Source organism: Pelecanus crispus, chromosome 3 (assembly GCF_030463565.1).
Source record: "Pelecanus crispus isolate bPelCri1 chromosome 3, bPelCri1.pri, whole genome shotgun sequence".
Classification (NCBI taxonomy): Eukaryota; Metazoa; Chordata; class Aves; order Pelecaniformes; family Pelecanidae; genus Pelecanus; species Pelecanus crispus.
Genome location: NC_134645.1, coordinates 63,854,477 through 63,875,287, shown reverse-complemented (window position 1 = coordinate 63,875,287; position 20,811 = coordinate 63,854,477). Strand labels below are relative to the sequence as shown.

At 39.9% G+C, this 20,811-nt stretch overlaps 1 protein-coding gene across 1 annotated transcript in view; it reads left to right on the top strand.

The window, feature by feature from the left end:
• Positions 1 to 15,391, top strand: part of PHACTR2 (phosphatase and actin regulator 2) — a 141,966-nt gene extending 126,575 nt beyond the window's left edge. Inside the window, exons 9-13 of the mRNA XM_075707975.1 lie at positions 1,559 to 1,614; positions 7,937 to 7,998; positions 9,047 to 9,184; positions 11,492 to 11,568; positions 15,357 to 15,391. Coding sequence (XP_075564090.1) covers positions 1,559 to 1,614; positions 7,937 to 7,998; positions 9,047 to 9,184; positions 11,492 to 11,568; positions 15,357 to 15,372 — 349 coding nt within the window. The 3' untranslated portion in view covers positions 15,373 to 15,391. The remainder of the gene's footprint in view (positions 1 to 1,558; positions 1,615 to 7,936; positions 7,999 to 9,046; positions 9,185 to 11,491; positions 11,569 to 15,356) is intronic.
• The last annotated feature ends 5,420 nt before the right edge of the window (positions 15,392 to 20,811 follow it).

Genomic DNA, 20,811 nt, shown 5'->3' with positions numbered 1-20,811 from the left:
TTCACTTGCATTTTTACAAGCTTTTTAAAAAAAAATCCTCATAAGTGTTAATTTTGGCTTTCATGGTCTCTGAGAATACACTACAACATGTCTGGATTTTCCCAGACCTGTCCTTGTTTCGCTTGTGCTCAGAAAGGTTGTCCAGGCAGATTTGGAGGATGTCCTGTGTTTGTTGGAGATTTCAGATATTGGGTAGTCCAGCTGGCACTGCTCCAGTACAGAGAATGACAGTCCTGCCTCAGCACTTGGGGGATGAGCTGAGTTGCTCTGTGAATCGGGTGGCTGGCTAAGTCATTTATATCATCCCTTAACCATAAGAGTGATCTATCTATTGTGTAGAGCCCAAGGGTCATTTTTCTAATGCTAATAAAGCAGCATGGTTGTTATCACTGTTTTCCTGACCGAATCCCAGCTCCAGTGATCACGTCGTGCTTCTCGGTGCTCCTTTGGGGGCTTGAATTGCAGAAGCCGCTCCGCTCCCTGTCCTGAGCTCCTTGCACAGGGACATTGCTGGCTCTGCTGGGAAGCTGGCACGCTCCCCACACAGCTCTGCTTTGGTGGCAGGAGACAATATCCGTGCATGTCAGGGCTGTGTTCATGCCTGAAATCAGAACCAAGTTTGACGCCAGTTCCTTAAAAATTCCTGGCGTGGTGGTCAGCACCCGGCAGATGGGAAAACTGTTCCCATAGTTTGGTCAGGGTTGGGTCAGGTCCCAGCCTGGGACTTCCTACAGCAGGGGCTGGTCACTTGGGGTGAAAGTCCTCCTCGCCAAATCTGAAAGTCTAAGCACAGTTTGAATGAGATGGGTTTCATGAGGCCAAAGATAATCTGTAGTGAACTGTGTGAGGCTTTCTGGACAGAGAGGCATCTATCTTTAACACATCTGCAAAATTAATGTTACTGCTGAAATTTTTCTTTCTCCTTCTTTCAAGTGAACAAGTGAACCTGTGTAGTAAACATAGAGACAATATCAAACATGTTCTCCACTATACAAACCAGCAAATTAATATCTCAGGGCTTTTTTTAATGGAAGTTGTTATTTATAGGTAACTAAATAAAATTAACTTTCAATTAAAACTCCCAATTGTATTGTACGTACAAATCAGTGAGGAATGCACAGCTTATGTTATGGGTTGGGTTTTTTTTTAAATAATGAATAGGATTTGCATTCAAAATATCTGAGAATAATCTTACAATTGCACAACTTATCATAATTATGGTGTTTGGGGACAAAAAAGGTTTACGAACTCTTTCATAAAATTCTACCTGTAAATGAGGAATTTAAATTTGCTGGTACAATTTCTGTAATATTATGCAAGTATCAGTTATTTATGTGTTTGAGTGGCAATAGTACATCTTTTAAAACAAATGGCCACTCGGTACTGTGCTTACATGCACAGTTATTATAACTGTGTCTGGAAATTACCTGTGTTGTTAAATACCTCTGCTGGCAAAGAATAGCATGGCCCTATGAGAAACACCTTTTAAGCTGTATTACAAATCATAATGTGTTATTTGGATCTGGTTTTAAATCAGTCCCTTACTTTGTTCTCACAGGAGACTTAGCCAGAGGCCTACAACTGAAGAGCTAGAGCAAAGAAATATCCTAAAGCGTAAGTATTTTATTCAGGTTTCAGCTAGTATTTACTTAGAAAGCGAGCATATGTTGGATTCGTATGGAAGCCTATCATTGTTGCTCTAGTGTTAGAGCCATAACTGGAGAGAAATTATGTTCTAGAAAATAATGTGTCAACACTAGATCTATATACTAACCTGTAATGGTAGCTGTGAAAATTGCATATGTTCAAGATGCTGAATTTTGCTTGTCTCAATCCCACTTCTTGAAGCTGGTCCCAAAGACCAGGAATGACTTAGATACCCCTTAGAAGTAGTTCTAGGCTGGTTAAACTTCCACCTAATTTTGATGAGGAGGAGGAGGAGGAGGAGGGAATATCAGTAGGAGGCAGAGGTGGGTTGTAAGGGCAGAGGTTGGAAGGTGGAGTAGAAGGAGGAAAGGTGAAGCATTCAGGGGAAACTGAATAGGTATTTGCCGACTACTTCAGCATGCTGGCCTTCATATCCACTTCTGACATCTTCTGTACTGAAACTTGCATGAGACATTCTCACTGGATATCTTCCCATTGATTAAATCCTTCTTCAGTATCCCTCTTGAAAAATTTAAGTCTATAATTCAAATAGTCAGAGGCAGAGGAATGAAGTACGTTGCATGTTTACCCTCTATACCTGTTCTCCCATTTACTTATGTTGGTTTTGTTCCTTGGCTGGCAAACACTTCAGAACAGGCATTTTTTGTCTTCCTTTATGAATCTTTCAACAATATGGATGTTACTTAAACACATACTGTAACAGTTGTCATGCCCAGCTCCTCTAGCTCTGTGTTTGTTCTGCAAGGGTAGCTAGTACTTGATGCTTAAGTAGAAGAAATGAATTAAGAAAATGCACATGGAAGCATTTCACACATAGCAACAAATCCAAAACCTTATCTGTTATTAAGGTATAAGAACTTTCCACACTTGATGTAACCAAAAGAGCAGGTGTAATGCCGTTATTTCCAACAATTATTCAGAAGAGTTGGAGTTCATCTGTGCAATCCTGATGCACAGCGTGCTAATGGAAGAAAAGAAAATGGGCTCTGTTTACCTGATAAAGTCCGTGGACTGATCACTATGTCACCTGCTCAGGCCAGCAAATCAAGGAGACATAGCAATTATTGGCTTTCAGGCAACCATCCATGCTAACGAAATCCTACTGCTGTTATCTAAGCTCTCAAAAGCCAAAAACTGCCATGTCTTATCGAAAAGGGAAGCTGCAGTTCATGCATTATGGTGCACAGTTCAAGGGACTCCTGTCCAATACATAATGTGAACAGGCTTTTTAAGACTATAGTTTCTGAACCTATAGATTGCATAGATAAATAAAGATAAAATTTGAAATACGAACATTTTTTTATATGACAAACCGCTCATGCTGGACTATGTGAGAAAAGCAATTCCAAAACATCTTTTGTGGACCAGGATACGGCCACTGAGCTCGGAGCACCAGCTGGGCTTTCTTACTGTCCTGTCTGGCTGGCTAATCTCTAGATAAGTAATCTAGCAACAAACCTGCGACGTATTTAATGTCCCTTTTGCCATCGTTTATTCCATTCACCAATTTTGCAATAAGTAGCTCAAGACTGGAAAGCAGTTAATAGGTTTCTTCTCCTGTTTCAGCTTGTTTACTTTAAGCTTTCGGCAGCGTACCAGGCTTTGCACTCAATGCCTCCAGCCGTCCTCCCCTGCTGCTGCCGGGGGGCTCTTAAAGAGGCAAGGGAGAGCAAGAAATGAAGGCCAGGAAGCAGCATTATAAATCACAAAAAATTGGAGAGTTATTGATGAGCACGTGGAGAATCCAAAAGTGCTTTTTGCTCATTGCCATATATAAAATATTTCAAGTTGACAGTGATCTGTAAAAAGCAAAGTGAACCAAAGCAAGCCAAGGTTTGTGGTGACAGTCTGATTCAGAGCCCTTTCAGGGTGCATGTTCTCTCTCAGCTCTAAGGCAGTCATATTGTTTATCAAAATTATTACATGCCCTTCCTGTGGATCATTGAAAAATGTTTACATCTCTTAAATGTCTTTGTTGTTGTAGGCAGCTTTTGTGAATAAGTTGGGATTTCTTTCATAAAGCTTCCTTCCTCCTATTTTTAAGCAGTGGATGGGGAGAAGGGGTTATATTATTGCATGTATGTAAACCACAGCTAAGGGAAAGTATTGTTTTGAGTAATATTTATCAGACTTTGAAGTTTCATGAAGTGGTAAAGGTCTAAATGTTTATTTCAGGATTAAGTTCAGCCCAAATCTTCTAAGAGGTTCAGAAAAAGTCTGTATTTTTTCTTTTTTTTTTGTATTTCCAGTTAGTGCGGAAATCTGTCTTGCAAGAAGTTTTGTTTTGATCATATTTCCAGATAAACCAGTTACTGAAAATCTTGTGACCAAGTACGATTGCAGGCTGATTTCTATAAAAACAATTTGGATAAAACTATCCAGACTTCTGAGTCTTCCCACACTAAAACGAAGTTACGATAACTCAAGAGTCATTGAAGGAATTGATAAAGCCCTGTGTTTTTAATAAAGACAGGTTTCTTGTGTACTGGCTTTGAGCCAGTAGTATTTATAGTATTGCATCACGGCAAAGAAACTTTTTATTCTTCCAGGAATTTTGGATTAAGATAACTGTATTTTTTCCTGTATTTATAAGGGACAGCGAACTACTTGTACTGTGCACCTGCATGCCTGCCAGTCGTGGCTCTGTGGAAAATGGGGTTTAGCTCTTGATGCTAGTTAAGGAATATTAGTGGTTATCTTTGCTTGTAAAACCAGGAAAGAGAAACCACTTTGTGTGTTCAGAGCATTGCAAGAGGCAAGCGCTTTATTTTTCTTTTCTTTCTCTTTCCCTAGCAAGCCCACAGAGAAGTCTAAACATAGCTAATCCCATCGGGACACAATGGAAAGTTAGGTTTTACACTCCGGGAGTTCTTTCTGGTCAAGAACAGAGCAGTCCTCAGGCAGAACAATTTCTCTCTTCTCTTTTCCCCTTCTGCTACAAAACAAACGTCCCACAGAACAGAAAGTGACCAGATTTAATAGAGCAGGAGTTCCAGGAGCAATAACGTATAGATGCCAGGGAAGCTGCTTGTTCTGCTTTGACCAGTGGTTTTTTTAACTCAAAGGCCATGATAAGTAATGCTCAACAAAATTGTTTCAATTAGGAGTCAAATCCCAGTTTGACCTCCTAGGAGCTGCAGGCAGGGAAGGAGAGAAACCATAGTTTTGCTGGGATCTAACTGGAGACTCGTGCAAGCAAAGGGCGCTCGCTGGGCTGGTCCTTTGCCAATACGGCAGCAGCAGGACATCTGAGGAGGGGACTTGCAGCTGGGAACGCTGTGTTTATATTTGCTTTCTCCACATCACACAGATTAGATCTGCTTTTAAGGTGGAAAGCAGGCAGAAGTGTGTTCCTATGCATTAATGTGTTCCTGTTTGGGCAAGCGAGTCAGTTCATACCTGCAGCCAAAATGTGGCCCTCCGGCTGGAATTTTCCACAACACCTGAAGGAAGCAGGAGCACCGAACCCATTATTTTTAGCACCACACAGCTTCTTAACTCACTACAGCAACTTTCAAAACTTTTAACTTAAAAGAGCAAAAATACACTGTAGGTGTTCCTGTTGGTAGGAATTTGTATCAGGGCAGTGTTTCTGTAGCACCGGGCTTAAAGCAACACTCTGCCCAGCAGGCTGGAGATGGGAAATAGGTGCTTTAGGTAGGAGTCAGTGCCATAAACGGAAGGCCGTTTGCCAAACAGTGGATTCAATGTATTAGCAGCAGCCACTAGATTTCAGTCCCTTTCTGTTAGCTCTTGAGTTTTATTCCTAGAAGTAAACCCACCTGAACATACATAAACCGCGTCCTGCCCCCTGATCTCTCATGCAGAAGACTGTTCCCCACGGGTTCGATCCCCACCTGCTTTGCCCGGGAGTGAAGGAAGCTCCTGGTGCCTCCTGTTAGAGCTGTCCTCTGAAAGGTGGGCTTCCAGCCCTCCTCACCAGCCTCCTCCAGGGCCTGCCTGGACTCTCAGTCCAGCAGCTAAGATGATGGCCTTGCTCATCTCCCATTTCTAGGTGGTTTCCCATGTCCAGCCATCCCTTCGTGCACTCATCTGTGCTCGGAGTCCGCAGCCCGCAGGGAGGTAGCTTCACAGCTTGGGGATAGGCAGCTAACCTTCAACCTTCCAAAATGTCCAGATCAACTTTTTTGAGTTACTTTATCCTCCCCCAGAATATAGAAAAACAGTATTTCAGGTGGCCATGCTGTTGGCAGTTGTTTCTTAAGGTATGCATTAAGCACCATGAGCCCCTATTTCTTACATCAAGCATCTTATTCTGCTTCTTAGGAGACATGGTGGTTTAGATAGCAAAGAAATGTCAAGATACAAATAATGCAGAATGTATTTTACAAACTAAATTAAGGAGAAGGCTGTAGAGTGATGTGTATATCCCGCTGCATTTTTTTCTGCTGTGTCTGCTACTGAATTTCTGAGGTAGGACTTAAGTGACTCAGTTAATGAAGGGACAAAATTTTTTATGTCAAATGATTCCCAGGTGAATGGAACCCCAAATTAAGAGTTTGTGGTTAATTACCTCAGTTACTATGTCTATTTATTGCAAAGACGTTACGTTTAAACAAAAGTCTACAGATGATTTACCTGTCCTAAAACAGCTAGAGAGCTTTTGATTTTGTTAGGTGAAGATGTTATAAAAAGAGTTCTCATTTGAAGTCAGAAGTCCTTAAATACACCCAACTTGTTTATTGATAGATATAGTAACAAAAATTTTTAAAATGTAGATCAATCTTTAATTCTCCATTTTTCAGTTTTAGTCAGTTTACAGTTCCTTTATGGAAACAGGCCATCCATTTCTTCGCCATTTAAGAGGAAAACTATTCATAAACCATAAATCACATTCACATTTCAGTATCTCAGTAAAATCACCATCGACACTAGATCCAACTTAATCCTGGCAGCAAGCCTGTGCGATTGCATCTTGCTGATGGAAACCTGGAGTTGGTGTTGGACTCTTCTCACAGAGGAGGTCTTGGGCTGGCATTACCTTTTTCCTACTGTAATTTTCTTCTTTTTGTTCTTTATCATTTGTTCCTCTTCGCCTTTCCCTTGTATTCTTATGTGAGAGCCTTTGGGTCAGCAAAGAAAATCTGCAAGTACCACGAGATGACCTGTCGTAGTGTTTCTCCAGTGTGTCAGTCATGATACAGAAGGTCCTCTGTGGCCAGGTTGCCTAGACTAACACAGCAGACTGGCCATAGCAGGCGGGGCAAATCGGACTATACCAGCATTTAAAACCGCCTTTTCATCTGTACAGGTTGGCTGCATCCACAATAGACAAATTAATTTCTTTAAATTTATAGTTAGCCTTGAACTGCAACGTGGAGTCCATAACCCCCAACCATGAATAAAACGGGATCAGAATTTTATGGATATCTCTAGGTGGGATATTTCAGCCACAACAAAGTTAACTTTGTATATAACCATCAGAGGTGGACCCAAAGGGTAAATAATATTCTTCAAAATGTACATCAATTAAAAAACCTGCTGAATCTATATGAACATGCCTTTGTAAGTGTGCTTTTCACTGTCACTCAAGAAATCAAGTTTGGTTAGCACAGAAATTTGTTAAAAGTGCATTTCAGTCTCATGTCCAAATACATTCAAAAAGTGCATGTAATTTTCTGCTGTACTCGTTCATTTGGTCTAGCTAGTGGCCTTTACCAAGAGGGCTTGAATGCTGAATCATATGCCCACATTATAAAATCAGAAAAAAAAATTAAAGTAACAAAACCAATCTGCACTAACAAATGACAGCGAAACGAATTGTCATTGATTTATTGCATCCTGTAGCAGTAGAAGACACTCGGCTGATTCAGTCATTCAGAGCAAACTTTTTTCTTGACCCTTATGAATAATTAGACTCTTACTCTAAAGTCAATAGGTGGCATGTTGGAAGTAAAAGCAACAGTGATTTTAATATTTGGACAAGTAACCGAAACTTTAGGCAGCTCTTTCAGGGTGCTTCTTGTTTGATGTTATACAGAAAGGAAATGACAGACGTCTCCTCTTTGCTGTGTTCCTGACCCACAGTGGTGACTTGAGGTGCCTACAGAATCAGGGGAAATGAGGATAGGGCAAAGAAATGAGAGCACACAGAATCCAAAAAGCCGACAACACGTGCAGGATCACCCAGAAATATAAGGAAACATGAGCCAGGACTTGAAGTCCTGAAGCTTTCAGCCAAGAGAAATACAGTATGTGCAGTTATAATACTTAAATATTCACTCCTTTTTATCTCTTCTGAAAACAGAGAAGAATGAAGAAGAGGAACAGGAAGCCAAAAGAGAAATAAAACGTAGACTCAGTAGAAAGGTGATGATGTGTTTTCTGTATTGTGTATTTGTGTACATAGGATTATTTTTTATAAGATTTTAAAAATCAGTGTGTATACATTACTGCAAATGTCCATCAGTCATGCCCCCAGATTAGAAATCTGTTTAAAAAGCAGTACAAGCCAAGTCCATCTTGGGGGAGACTCCATCCTGTCTAGTTTCACATACCTGGAAAAGCATACAGAGTCTGGCCATGCTTAATATTTGTCCCTGTAAGCAGGGGAGAGAAATGACACGTTTCCTCTGTAAGCATGACCACTGCTGTCATGTATGTTGGAGGGCAGCCACACCTGTAGATCCACTCTTCCCTAGAGCAGCGGAGAGGGCAGCAAAGCAGTGTGGGCCCTGAGAAATCCCTTCACCGTTCTTCTAACCACGTCAGTGGCCTTGGCCGCTGCAGGTGGGATTGCGCTTATTGTCGCTGGAAACAAAGCAGCTATGGATCTGCTGCCCTGACTTCGGGAGCTCGTTCTGGGAGAGGGTGCGGGGAGTTTTCATACATATCCCTAGTCTGCCCTCCTCTGCAAAAATACAGTTTCCTAAATATGATTGTCCTTAGTTAATTAAAGTGAATATTGTTTGAAGTGACTGAAACAATTTGGCATCATAATGACCCCCAGATGTTCAAAACCAATTATTGTAGTTAGGCAGGCATCTCCAAATCCTGCTTATTTTCAATATTATAGTTGAACACAGCAGACTGTGTAATTGTTAATGCAAATGGACCTACTGCCTAGGGGAGTAAATGGTGTGACAGTTGCAAAGTCACAATTAATATTCCAGGGATAACTGTCATGATTCTCTGTGACCTGCCCGACACAGACTATTTTTATAATTGGAGAAATTAGGTTGCGCTTCTTCCCCATTCCCGTGCAGCGCTCCCAGGATGGTGCCTTTTTTTAGACACCTGAAAGTGACCCTGTTTAGAAATACCATTAGAGTTCTCTTGAGATTACATCATACCCTCGGCTTTTATTTTATTTTATTTCATCTTATTAAACGTACTATTTTCTGTCTCCTGCTTACAGCTCAGCCTGAGGCCTACAGTGGCTGAACTTCAAGCAAGAAGAATCCTTCGATTTAACGAGTACGTGGAGGTCACGGATTCTCCAGATTATGACCGTCGTGCCGACAAGCCTTGGGCCAGGTTAACTCCCGCAGACAAGGCAAGGGGCAAATGTAGATTATAAGAAAACGCTTGCATCTGCCACTTTTGCGGGGGGTTTCCTCTGGTTTATATTCTCTTGATGCCAGCATCACGAATGACATCTGCTGGAGGCAGTGAGATTGTCGTGGTACTGCTTTGCATCTACTGCTTGCAGCTAAGAAAATCCACTCAGGTGCCTCTTAAGAGCGTATTTGCCACCTCTGTTATGGCAGTTCAGGCCAGAATTTCTTGCATTTTTAAAGCCTTGCTAAGCCAGGCACACGCTGTTAGCAAAGATGGCCACGACCCATGGAATTCAGGCAAGGTTTCTGCAGGCAGAAGCCTGTGTCACTGCCACCGAGAGTTACTTTTGCAATCCATTCAAGTGAAAAAAGGTAGAAGCTTCTCCATCCTCCTAAGCATTCTTGGCCACAGCCGTCAGTGCAGGAGCTGACCGTATGCGTGCAGCACACCTTCTTGGGAAGTTTGCCCCCAGCATGCTGCAGTTAATAGTTCCTCTGCCTAACTACAAAAGATGAGACAAATAATTCTGTGGTTCCCTTTTAAAAAACAGATCAGTCAAAGGTTGCCATAAAATACTCTTTCATTTCCCTCCTATACAGCTTCATAAAAGGAAAGCTGTAGGATTTATGTATCAAAAAGTGCTGGCCCTTTTAGCACTGGGTCTGAACCAACTTTTATGGAAATCCTATGAGACGTGCTTGGCATGAAAAGTGATATGTACAAGAACCCACTGTCTTTTAGCTAAGGACTGCGAAGTACTGATTTTATTTCAGCTTGGTTTTAATTTTAATTTTAATATTAATGCCAGCTCATCTGACAATCAAAGGAGACTCTTGTATCAAGTCAAGTAGCAGATATTAAAAATGTACCGTGAAGTGTTTGTAGGTGTTGGTTTTGGGAGGTGCTGAGCACTCTCTAGTCCTCACATAGTCTGTGGGAGGTTAGAGCACCCAGCACATCCACTTTCACCTAGGTCCAACCAGGGTAAACTGCAGTAGAAAAACCACTGGAGTTTCCTACCTACTTTAGGGTAGCAGGTTTTAATCTCGATTCATTTTGTAATGAACAGGTGCCCAAGGCTGGTTCTGTGATCCCCATGATTGTTGGCCTCAGCAGAAAGGCAGACCCTGGGTTGCCTGGAAACTCCCTTGCCCATTTTTCCCCAAGGAAGTAATTTTTCTAATTCCAGTGGGAGCAGAAAATTGTACTGTAACTATATTACGGAGCTGGGGCTCTGGTGTCTTTGCTGCTGGTTTGGTGCTCAGAAATAGCCAGTTCTTTCCTAGCTATTACAGCAGCCTCATGTAAGCAAGCTGTTGTGGCTGAACGGAACCATCCCCTGCTTAAAATGAAGGTTCTCATTTATGAGACTGCAGTCTGGTGATGCTATAATTTTATCATGCTGCTTGTCTGCTCTGCATTGAAAGGTATGCACACCAGATGAGATTTCTTTAGGCAGTAATGAAATGATACTGCTTTTATTTAAAATGGTGAAAGAAAAGAGTGAGTAAGGATAAATTGTCATTTCATTTCACACTGAAGGTAGGAAAGCGTATGGCATAGAAAGAAAAGCCCTTGCAGTATATATTAGAATATTTCAGAAATTGTATATATTACCTGATGAAGTAAATTGCTTATCACCCTTTTAACATAAGCAACGAGGCATTTACGAAGTGCACTGAATTTCTGCTGTTCTTTAGTATCTGCCAACTGAAAACACAAGCCTGAAATGTCTGAATATTTCATCTAAGTTCACATAAAACTAATCAAACCAAGTGACTAATTCCACTTAAAAAAAATGCTCTTCATCTTGCATTCCCGAGTTCGTGTCTTCAGTGGGGAGCTACAAGGCCCCTGCTGTGTGTACAGTGCCTGTGCAGGCAGCGTGAATCACCAGCTCCTCAGGGGCTGCGCCTGGAGATGCAGTCCCCTCGGGGTTGCATACTCAGCAGGTGACTGTTGAGGTAACCCCATCCCTTGCCCGTTTTTGTCTGTAGCAAGTGGCATATTTCGGTGGGGGGTTGGTTCACCCATTGCAGTAGCTTTGGTGTTTCTTTGTTTATTGTTGGTGGTTGATGCTTTGGGTGTCCTTCTAGTGTATTACTGCTTCAGATAGCTGTAATTGAAAAAAGTCATTCATGTTGATGATGAGAAATGTGTAAGAGCGGTGGATTACAGTAAGGGAGACTGGAAAATGGGAACTGTAAGGGAGCCTGCAAGAGTAGGGCCAGGTTCTTCTCAGACTCTACTTTCTGTAAGATTCATATTTCTTATGGTTGCGTATATCATTATTGTTTATTAGGCAGCAATACGGAAAGAACTGAATGAATTTAAAAGCACAGAAATGGAAGTACATGAGGAAAGTCGGCAATTTACCAGGTGGGTGAACCCTTCTTCTTGTGTAAGTCAGAGAGATGAGTATGACAGCGACCCTCTCTGCAAGTCCTCTGCAGTTGTCTCATGACTTGTGTAGATTCCTACCATGAGTCCCCTTGAAGCCCACCTGAATCCCACCACTGATTCTGTTGGGATTCCCAGTGTTGCTGGTGCCATCCCTGAAGTTGGGTAGCTGATACAGCAGTGAAGGTGACTGCAGTGGGTCAGCTGCTACATGGAAAAAGATTGTTTGGGAAATCTAAAAAATAATCCTTTGAAAGGACTCAGCATTTCTTGCAGATGAAGTTAACAGTCCTCAAGCATAAAAGCAGGGATGTCCTTCTCTGGCAGTACTCCCTTCCTCATGAAAGTATACATTTTTGTAGATGCATTTGGTAAAGTGAAAACTAGATGATGTGTTGAACTTCAGAAAAGCTCACCAGTGTTTTAGGGAGCTTCCTAAGGGTCACCTAGGCTCCTGGCAGCAGTTTCTAGGAAACAAGACAGGTTCTAATATTCCCTGTTTCCTACTTCTAATGTGTTAATCTGGATTTGTTTTGTTCTCTGCTTTGGATAGCACCAAGATGTTGTCTGAAACATTATTGTTTAAAGAGCTCTGAAGCGTCCACAGTTTTTAGCAGGACTTCAAATTTGGCAGTTATTCCTAGGGGGTAAGGAGGCACTTTCTGCCATCACCATAGCGTCTGTTAGTATTTTTTTGAAGTTATAAAGGCTGAAAATTGCCACCAGCAAGCAATACTCGCTGTTAGGATCAGCCAACATTGCATATATAGTAGTATTGTCTTCACTTCCACACAGAGTTAAGTCAGATAAAAACAATTGCCCAAAACTGGTCCCTTCCTTTTCCTGCTGCTGTTTTAATCAAACTCAGGGTCCAAGCAAGTGAGTGTGAATCCTCTAATTAAAGAGAGTGTCACAAGGAAAATTCACAATGGGAGATGGGTGTTCGGTGATTTCTGGCAGGTCCTAGTTCAATGCTTGATTTCACAACTTCAGTGACTTTTTTCTCACCAAAACATGGATTTTTCTTTCTAATACTGTAAACTCACTTCAGTGTAGGTATAACATGAATAAATTAATTTTTAAAAAATGAAACCAGTTTCATAGACAGCAAACCTAAGCCAGGAGATGAACCAGGAGGCAGGGTCTTAATGTAGTGTCACATTCTGACCATTAGAAAATGTCCTTTTCAAACATGGATTTGTGTATTTTCATTTGGCTTCTGATGTCATTTTCTTTTCAGGTAGTGGGTAGTATATCTTCTTCAGAATATATAAAAATACTACTTTTTAAAAATGGACATCCTAAGGGAGAGAAGGAAAATGAGCAGGAATAGAAACCTGGCTGTGTGCTGAGAGAGATGGAGTGCAATCCCCTGCTTATGTTGTTACATTTTTTTGAGTTGTATTGCAATATAGAAGCATAAATACAGATAGGCATGAGTCATACAAAAAGAATTGGATATTTTTTCACGAGAATTGAAAACAGTTGAGACTGATTACAATTGGATTCTTGAAAGCTGAACCAAAAGTCTGAGAGATCCAGTGGAGTGACAAACCAGTTAAAAAGTGAAATTTTTTTTTGAGGAGGGCCTTGGAAAATGGAGTAAAAAATAGGCACAGCCAAATTGTGATAAATATAGGCAATGATTCTGTAGGGTCCTGGAAGAATTTCAACCTGAGGGAAATCAAGCTCTCTCTGTTCCCTCTCCATCCTCTGTTTTTTTCACTGGTCATGTTGTGGAGCCACTGCACAAAAGCCAGCAGAGTAACACTAGAAAAAGCTAATTAAGAGCAGAATTAGATGCGGATGTTTTAAGTCAATTGCAATTTTGAAAATAAAAAGAGACTCCATTTCCTCCAGGACCGCTCATTAAAAATTATGTAGCTCACCACTACATTTGGATTGATACAACAGAAATGATTTGTTTTAAGAAAACTGTAAGACAAAAGTCTCTAGCCAGAGAATGAATTACTCATCTTTTAATTTTTCAAGGAGATCACTGAGATAATAGAAACCAAAAGGCACTTGCATTGGCAGCTGGTTATCAAAGGCTTATTCATGAAGTTCTGTGACAGAATGAGACAACAAGGAAGCTGCTTATTAAACAAAAATAGCTTGTAGCATATAGTTTCTTATATTACTACATATTCAATATAAGATGCTTTAATATTACCGTCAGTATTTACAATATCTTTGAATTGTTAATTTGATACTAAACTTGGGAAAGAAAAAATGCTGGTTTTCATTGTTCATCATTTATTGTAACAACGGTCAGTTGAACTGTTTTTCTACTCCTAGTAATTTAGACTGATTCCTTCTGTTATTTCATAACAGAATCCAAGAAGTTGAATCTCTAAAAATAAATAAATGAAAGTTTGGGAAGAGGATATTAGTAGATTTTTATATATATATATATATATATATATATATATAAAATATATATTTATATATAGTTTTTATATATATGTTTATATCATGCTTCTAATGGAAATGCTATATGTAGTCCAATATATTGTTGTTCTACACAAATACAAAAACCCTGTGTCTTTCTTGCAATGCACTGTACCCTCACTTAGCAGATGAGCTGCATACTTGTGAATGTCAGCTTTTGTGTACACCTCCTTTATATGAGAAATGCATCCCTGTATTGTACTGTACCACATTACAGGGGTAACGTGTAGCTTGTTTTCTTTTCTCTTCTCTGGAACTGTTAAGAGAAAATGTGTCAAACAAAAACTTATGTAAGTCTACTGTGTTAGGTGCATCATTAGCTATGGTGCTGTAAAGTTGCTGCATCTTTTACTACTTCATGGATAGATGTATTTTTAAAGCCATTTAAACATAGATTTAGAAGTCTCGTGATAGATACATTGAGCACCTGATCTGGTGCCCTTCTTACCCTTTTGCTTTGATTCCTTACATTTAAGCTAATTTCAATTGCTGTAGGCTCGTAACTTATTCTAGAAAAGGCTAGCAACACCCTTTGGAGCAACCCACCTCACTATCCATCATACAGACAATCTGGAGTGATGTACATGCCCTACCTAAAAGTCTAAAGAATAGTGAGGTGTATTTGGACCTTCATGTGCCACAGTTGGCTGCTGTTAATAGGAAGAAAGCATCTGCAGTGCTATAAAATCTATTGCTTACTTAAAAAAATCCAAAATTTTTGTTAGCTTCATTTTACGGAAGGATTAAAACCCAGAAATTTAGGTTTTATGGCTTAGCAAAGCTTTTCTGATTTACTGGCAGTGTCTCCAAATTGTGAATGCAATTGTGGCCAAATCTATATTGGTAAACAAAACAGACTGGAGACTGTTCTCTGGCCCTGAGGCCAGCAGGCTTGGCACAGCTTGAATTCATACAGTTAACTTCTTTCCCCCACCCCAAAACAGGGTGACGTCCCCCTATACCCAGTCTGCCTACTGGCCTGTGTAATCCCAGCCGTGGCCAGGCAGTATCTGGAAGAGTGCTGGCTGACCCAAGCAAAACTCTGCCAGGGACCACAGGAACAGGTTAATGGTATGGACAGACAGACGTACACCAGACACGCCTGAGCCACGCCATAGCCCTGTTTGGTTTTCTAGTAGAGAGAGATGGACAGCGGGGGATAAGAGGGCTGACTCTAAACCCACATAGAGCAGGAAAATGAGGAATAATTCTGTTCAGGCAACAAAAGTAAACAGCTGTGAGAGCAGGATGAAGATCAGTGTCATTGCCAGTTGCAATAATATAATTCTAAGTTTTTTCATGATTTATCATTTCAGGTTTCATCGTCCATAACTGTTGGACCACATCCCGTATTTCATGTAACAATTTTCTTTGGGGAAATCGTTGCGTCCTGAAGACCTGAGATTGCACTGGAACTTGACTGAGTGTGAGTGTGTGCTACAGCTTACCCTGAGGTTAATGAAGGATGTGGCCCTCGTCTTTACCAATGGACAAATGATTTGTCTAGGAGAAGAACCCACATGAAGTGTTTGTCAGTGTTGAGACAAACCACCGTTCTGTGGCTAGCCCACATGGATGAATTGGTGGACTTCTTCGGAGCTCCACAAGTCAGGAAGTGCTGAAGACAATCGCTTGAGAGCCTGCTACCAGGAACTCATCAGACTTCATAGGGTTGTGACTGAGGGTAACTGAGAGGGGGGAGTGTGAAAAGGACTGAGAGCATGGGGGAAGAGAGACTTTGCTTGTTGGTCCACAGAGAAAAGTAGAATGGATGGGACTGCTTAACAATGCACTTGGCCAGTGGGAGGAATTATTTAAAAAAAAAAAAAAAGAGAGAGTGTGAGCAACTGTGCATGTATTTTTTTAGTGGCCGCAGCCTGTCTTAGAAAGACAGCAAGCCACAAGTCCTCATGTCATCAGTACTTTAGTGAAGAACTGTAATTTTCTCTGGTGCCAGTAAATACAGTTGCCAGAAATTAGTCTTAGTGTAACTCAGCTGTCTTTTTTAAAATCCCGATGAGCATGCTTCAGGAAAATACATTGAACATTCATACAGAACAAATCATATATTTTTGGGGTTTTAATGTTGACATACTCTGGATCCTCAGAAATACATAACAGGATTCGAAGGACAAATAACGTGACACTATGAATGCAATGAAATGCTTCATGTTTCGAAACACTCCTTGCTGCCTGTCACTTGCCATTCAAACCACAGGGATCATCATCTTTTTCACCTATGGCAGGCAGTGGTGACATTTTTGACATCATGCTAGTGTGAATCCAAAATCAGAATTGAAATTGGGCACAAAAGTCTTTACTAGTAGGCTTGAGCAGTGATTACTAATGTGACTTCTCATGTTTAAGGACTCTTGCACTGCTTTGAGGAAGAACTCCCAGAAGAATCAGTATGTCTTCAGCCAGTGGTCTTGTAAAAGTGAACGGAAAATCCTTAGAGTGTCTGCAGCCTGTTTTTGTTGAGTGTGAAGAATGCTTCTTAGATTCATAATTTTTATACTATCTTGAGATTGTATATGGGAATACAGTACTATTAAAATTCAGTGGTATGGAGTGTGAAAGGCAATACATGGTTTTTCTAAGTTGGCCCAAAGGCCTATTAAAAAGCCTGTGGCATTGTTTACACTAAGAAATTCTCTGTCTTACATTAGCATTTATTTATCCTTTGAATTAATGTACACAACATTTGGGGGGGTCTGGAATTCACATATGCATACATTTAATGCAGTATTACAATATATTTGCTATTTATCCTTTCTAATGTGTGTACATATTACAATTTATTTTTGTCTTTTATGTGCCCTGTTTAGTTTTTAATTATGAAGTGTAAGTATTTCTTTTTCAGGCAATAAAAGGTCTGTGTCGATGTCATTTTTACCTCAGAACCTCCAATAGATTCTTGTGGAATGTTTTTAGTTTATAAAATTGAAGGTGGTTGTTTTAGATGTCAGCCTAAAGGCAGGAAGGCAATTTGGTGGCTAAAATTAGATCTCCCTCTTTACTGATATTTACAAGACTAGGTTTGCATAAATGGAGTGGATTATTTTAGTAAAGAGCAATTCTAGTAACAGGAGAGTGCTCTACAACAGCTGGCACTCTATTATTTTTAGAGGTTGACAAACCTTTTTTTAAAAAGATAGCTTTATATGACTGTTAAGATCACTTATATTTTAGTAAAAACCCAATGACGTACGGACCCCAAAATATCAATAACCAAACAAAATAACCATCTACATGCTTGTAGCAAAGAAAGGAGGCAGCACCTTCCTTTTTTAAAGGAATCAATAAGAGGCATTAGGATTCCATTTGCAGAAAACAATTTAGCTTCTGTGAGGCCCATCGTTTTATAAATATAGGAACACCACTTTGACATCAAGGAAGCAGTGAAAATGTATTCTTTGGCACTAAGTCATGAAGGAATGATCAGGCTATTAGAGTTAAGATTTGTCAGCAATTCTGGTAGAATCCTAATTTTTATTTTTAGAATTTCAGAGTAAACTTAAAAACTTGCACTTAATAAATAGTTCTCCTGCTTAAACTTGTTGTTGTTGTTGCCAAATTCAGAAATGTGTCTCCAAAATCCTATAAATGCCTACTATGTTGACTTTGAAGTATAAAACACAGTATTTCACTTCAAAGGAAACAAGTGGAGCAATTAAACAGACCTCAGTGTTGCCTTAATCACTTTCAAACATTTGAAAGCAGCCAAGATACTAAAGGTAGAAAGATAGCTGTTGCACAGGCAGAATAACTTGGACAAAGGTAAAGTCAGACTATATAAACTTCATATAAGACAGTAGTTCCACTGACATGCCAGGATATGTACGGGTTACACAAGCGAACTAAAACTTGTTAAACTCTTAGGATGAAGTGAATGAATTGGCTTTGCAAGAAGACATTCCTCTATACTAGGCCTGGAGCATGAACGGCAAGACATGCGGCATCTTCTCGTTTAAGAGTCAAAACACAAAGATGAGGATACAACTTCTGGCTCAGACTTCTTCAAGCTGCATTTTGACATAAGACATGAGGATATGTAGGTGAGGTATCACTTAGGCTTTCCCTATCCTCCTTATGGGTTTGGGTTTGGGGTTTTTTTAAAGTATTCACTACAAGCCACTGCTAGAGGCAGAATACTAGCCTGGATAGAGATGCTGAGCTAATCCTTAATTTCTTATGTAATTTCTTATTATTTTGATGATAAATAATCAGATGCATTCTTTGGCCCACAAATCAGCAAACTGCTTAAGCAAATTTATGTAACTGGACAAAAAGAGTTGCCTTTATTGGGACTTACATAAAAATGCAGTATACTTGCAGAATTAGAACTATAAAGTATCCATTGTGTATTGTACCCACACACAGACTTACAATTGTATATACTATTTTTATATTCTAAATATCAACTGGCAGAAAACCAACAGCTGTAAAGTGTTATCCATGCAATAAAAAATAACACGATTTTGGTATGTCGCTGTGTGCAGTGAAGCAAGTTTGCTTTACCTTATTGAGCTGCCTGAAGTCAGTTTCTGCTGTATCTCCCAGTCGTCTCTATTGATGATTTCAAATGTCTTCAAGTTGCTACAACAGCCTGTTGGAAATAACATGTCATGTACCTAACTCTCTGTGGTGCTGCGTACCTGTTTGAAGGGAAAAATCAGAGTAAGTCCTGAGAAACGCCCGAGTACAAAAATAAAAAGATGTAAAAAAGGCAAAGAAAAAAATAACACTTTCCATGCAACACGTAGTACAGTCCAGCTGGCTAAAAAGGATCAGTGTGTAAATTTTTATCAAGTTGGACAAATCATTTAAATGTCATCCACAACATATGACAAACCTTACTTACGCACATACCTATGTTCCACAGAGTCAGGTATGAACTCAGATGTTGACATTCACACAAAGAGAAAATGAGTAGCTTGAAGTAGTGGTTTCTGAAATGACCTCATATATTGCATTTATCAGTAGGATCACGCATCACAGCATGTTGCTGTGGGTGCAGAAGAATGGATGCTTAATCAAATCCTAATTTCTTCCTCACATAACAAATTGAAATGGTTCTAGGATGTCTCTCATCTCTCTCTTCTTTCAGGTAATACATATTAGTCCTTACAAATGAAATTCATTGTTTCAAATGCAAAATAGTCTGCGTGAATTTCCTCTAATTGTGATATATGTGTTGACTCAACAAGTGCCGAAAAAAATTATTTAAGCTAAATGCTAACAATTATTTCAGCTAAATACCATTTCGACCAGTGATTTGAAACAAGGTAGGACCAGGAGCAGTGTCTCTTCAAAATCACTGAAAGTATTCACAGCCATTTGTAGGTCTGCAAGATTGTATTTATTTGTTGGGTTTAGCATTTACCTACAGTTGTGCATGTCCCTTGCTGTGGACTTTACCGACCTCTGATGTGGTGTGGGGCAGGGCAGCCCAACCTTCGGCTTTGGCCACAGTGAGCAGCTCTTAGAGAGGCACTACAATCTCAGTGTTGACACATAAAAACCATATGAGATGACCTTTTTTTTTTACTTTTTTTCCTTGAAAACTAAATGAAACCTGTGAAACAAAGGGAGGAAAATGTCCCTGATATTACAGAAGTTAGACCCCTCCTTCCAGGTGAGATTAGTGCTTTGTTTCCAGTGGAGATGCTTCAAACCCAGATCTTGTGACTAGTAATACTATAGCTATGTCAAAGAACTTGTTTCAAAACAGCTGTCACTTAACCTGATGATAAATACAGTCTGAGCCACTATTTCATATCATCATAAAATGGAAGGAAGATCCAGCTAGCACAGATTAAAAAGGTGGATCTGCTCTGGCAGCCTGGGAATCAACCGAACCCCCTCATCGGCTGCAGCTGGCAGCGGGTCGGAGCTGGGGTAGGGCGAGCCACGCTGTCACCTGGGTACCTGGCAGACTGCATGGAGCGCTCCCAGCATCCTAAGTAGAGACTAGAATATGAGCCCATGTCTTAATGTCTGTTAACGTTTTAATAATAAAGCAAACCAAGCTAAAAACCTACATTTGCATTAAATTGTCAGGTATACCAGAACTGTGTCCTTTAACGCTTTCACGTCATCTGTTTTTATTCATATCTCAAGGAGTTCCTGTGCCGCTGCCCTAAACTAAAATAAAGACATACTCAGGGTGAAAAACAGAATAAATTTGCCTCCTGCCTTTAGGAGCTCCCATATTTAGCTCCATTACTGTTGCTATCTTTATGATTCTTATTGTACAAAGCTCAGTGCAATGCTCACTGCTGGGACCTAGCTTTTGATGAACAGCAACAAAAAAAAGGCAATTCTGAAAGTTTGTGTTAGGTTGATATTAAAATACTTAAATATTTTGAGGATCAAATAAAATGCAAAGTAAATTCCCCAGAATAGCTTAAAGCTTCTATTTAACAGAAATCTGAAAAAAACCTCATGGAAGTGTAGCTATATAGAGAAAAGGAGAGATGGAGTAAAAATAACATATTTCACTCTAATATTTTGACAGCTTTCTATTTATTGACTTTAATGATTAGTAAGATCTTGTTTCACTTTGTCAGTGTTCCCATCTTGTTTCAGGATTTAAATGGAAATAGAGCTCATGTGAACCAGATACAGCATTTCACCAATATTTCATTATTTTCTAGAAGCTAAATATTGCATTGGATAGGAACAAAGAAAGTAATGATATTCTGTCTCTCCTTGTTCAATCATTAATTCTTTATATAAAAAAGTCTTGCAATACTATGTCAAATTTAA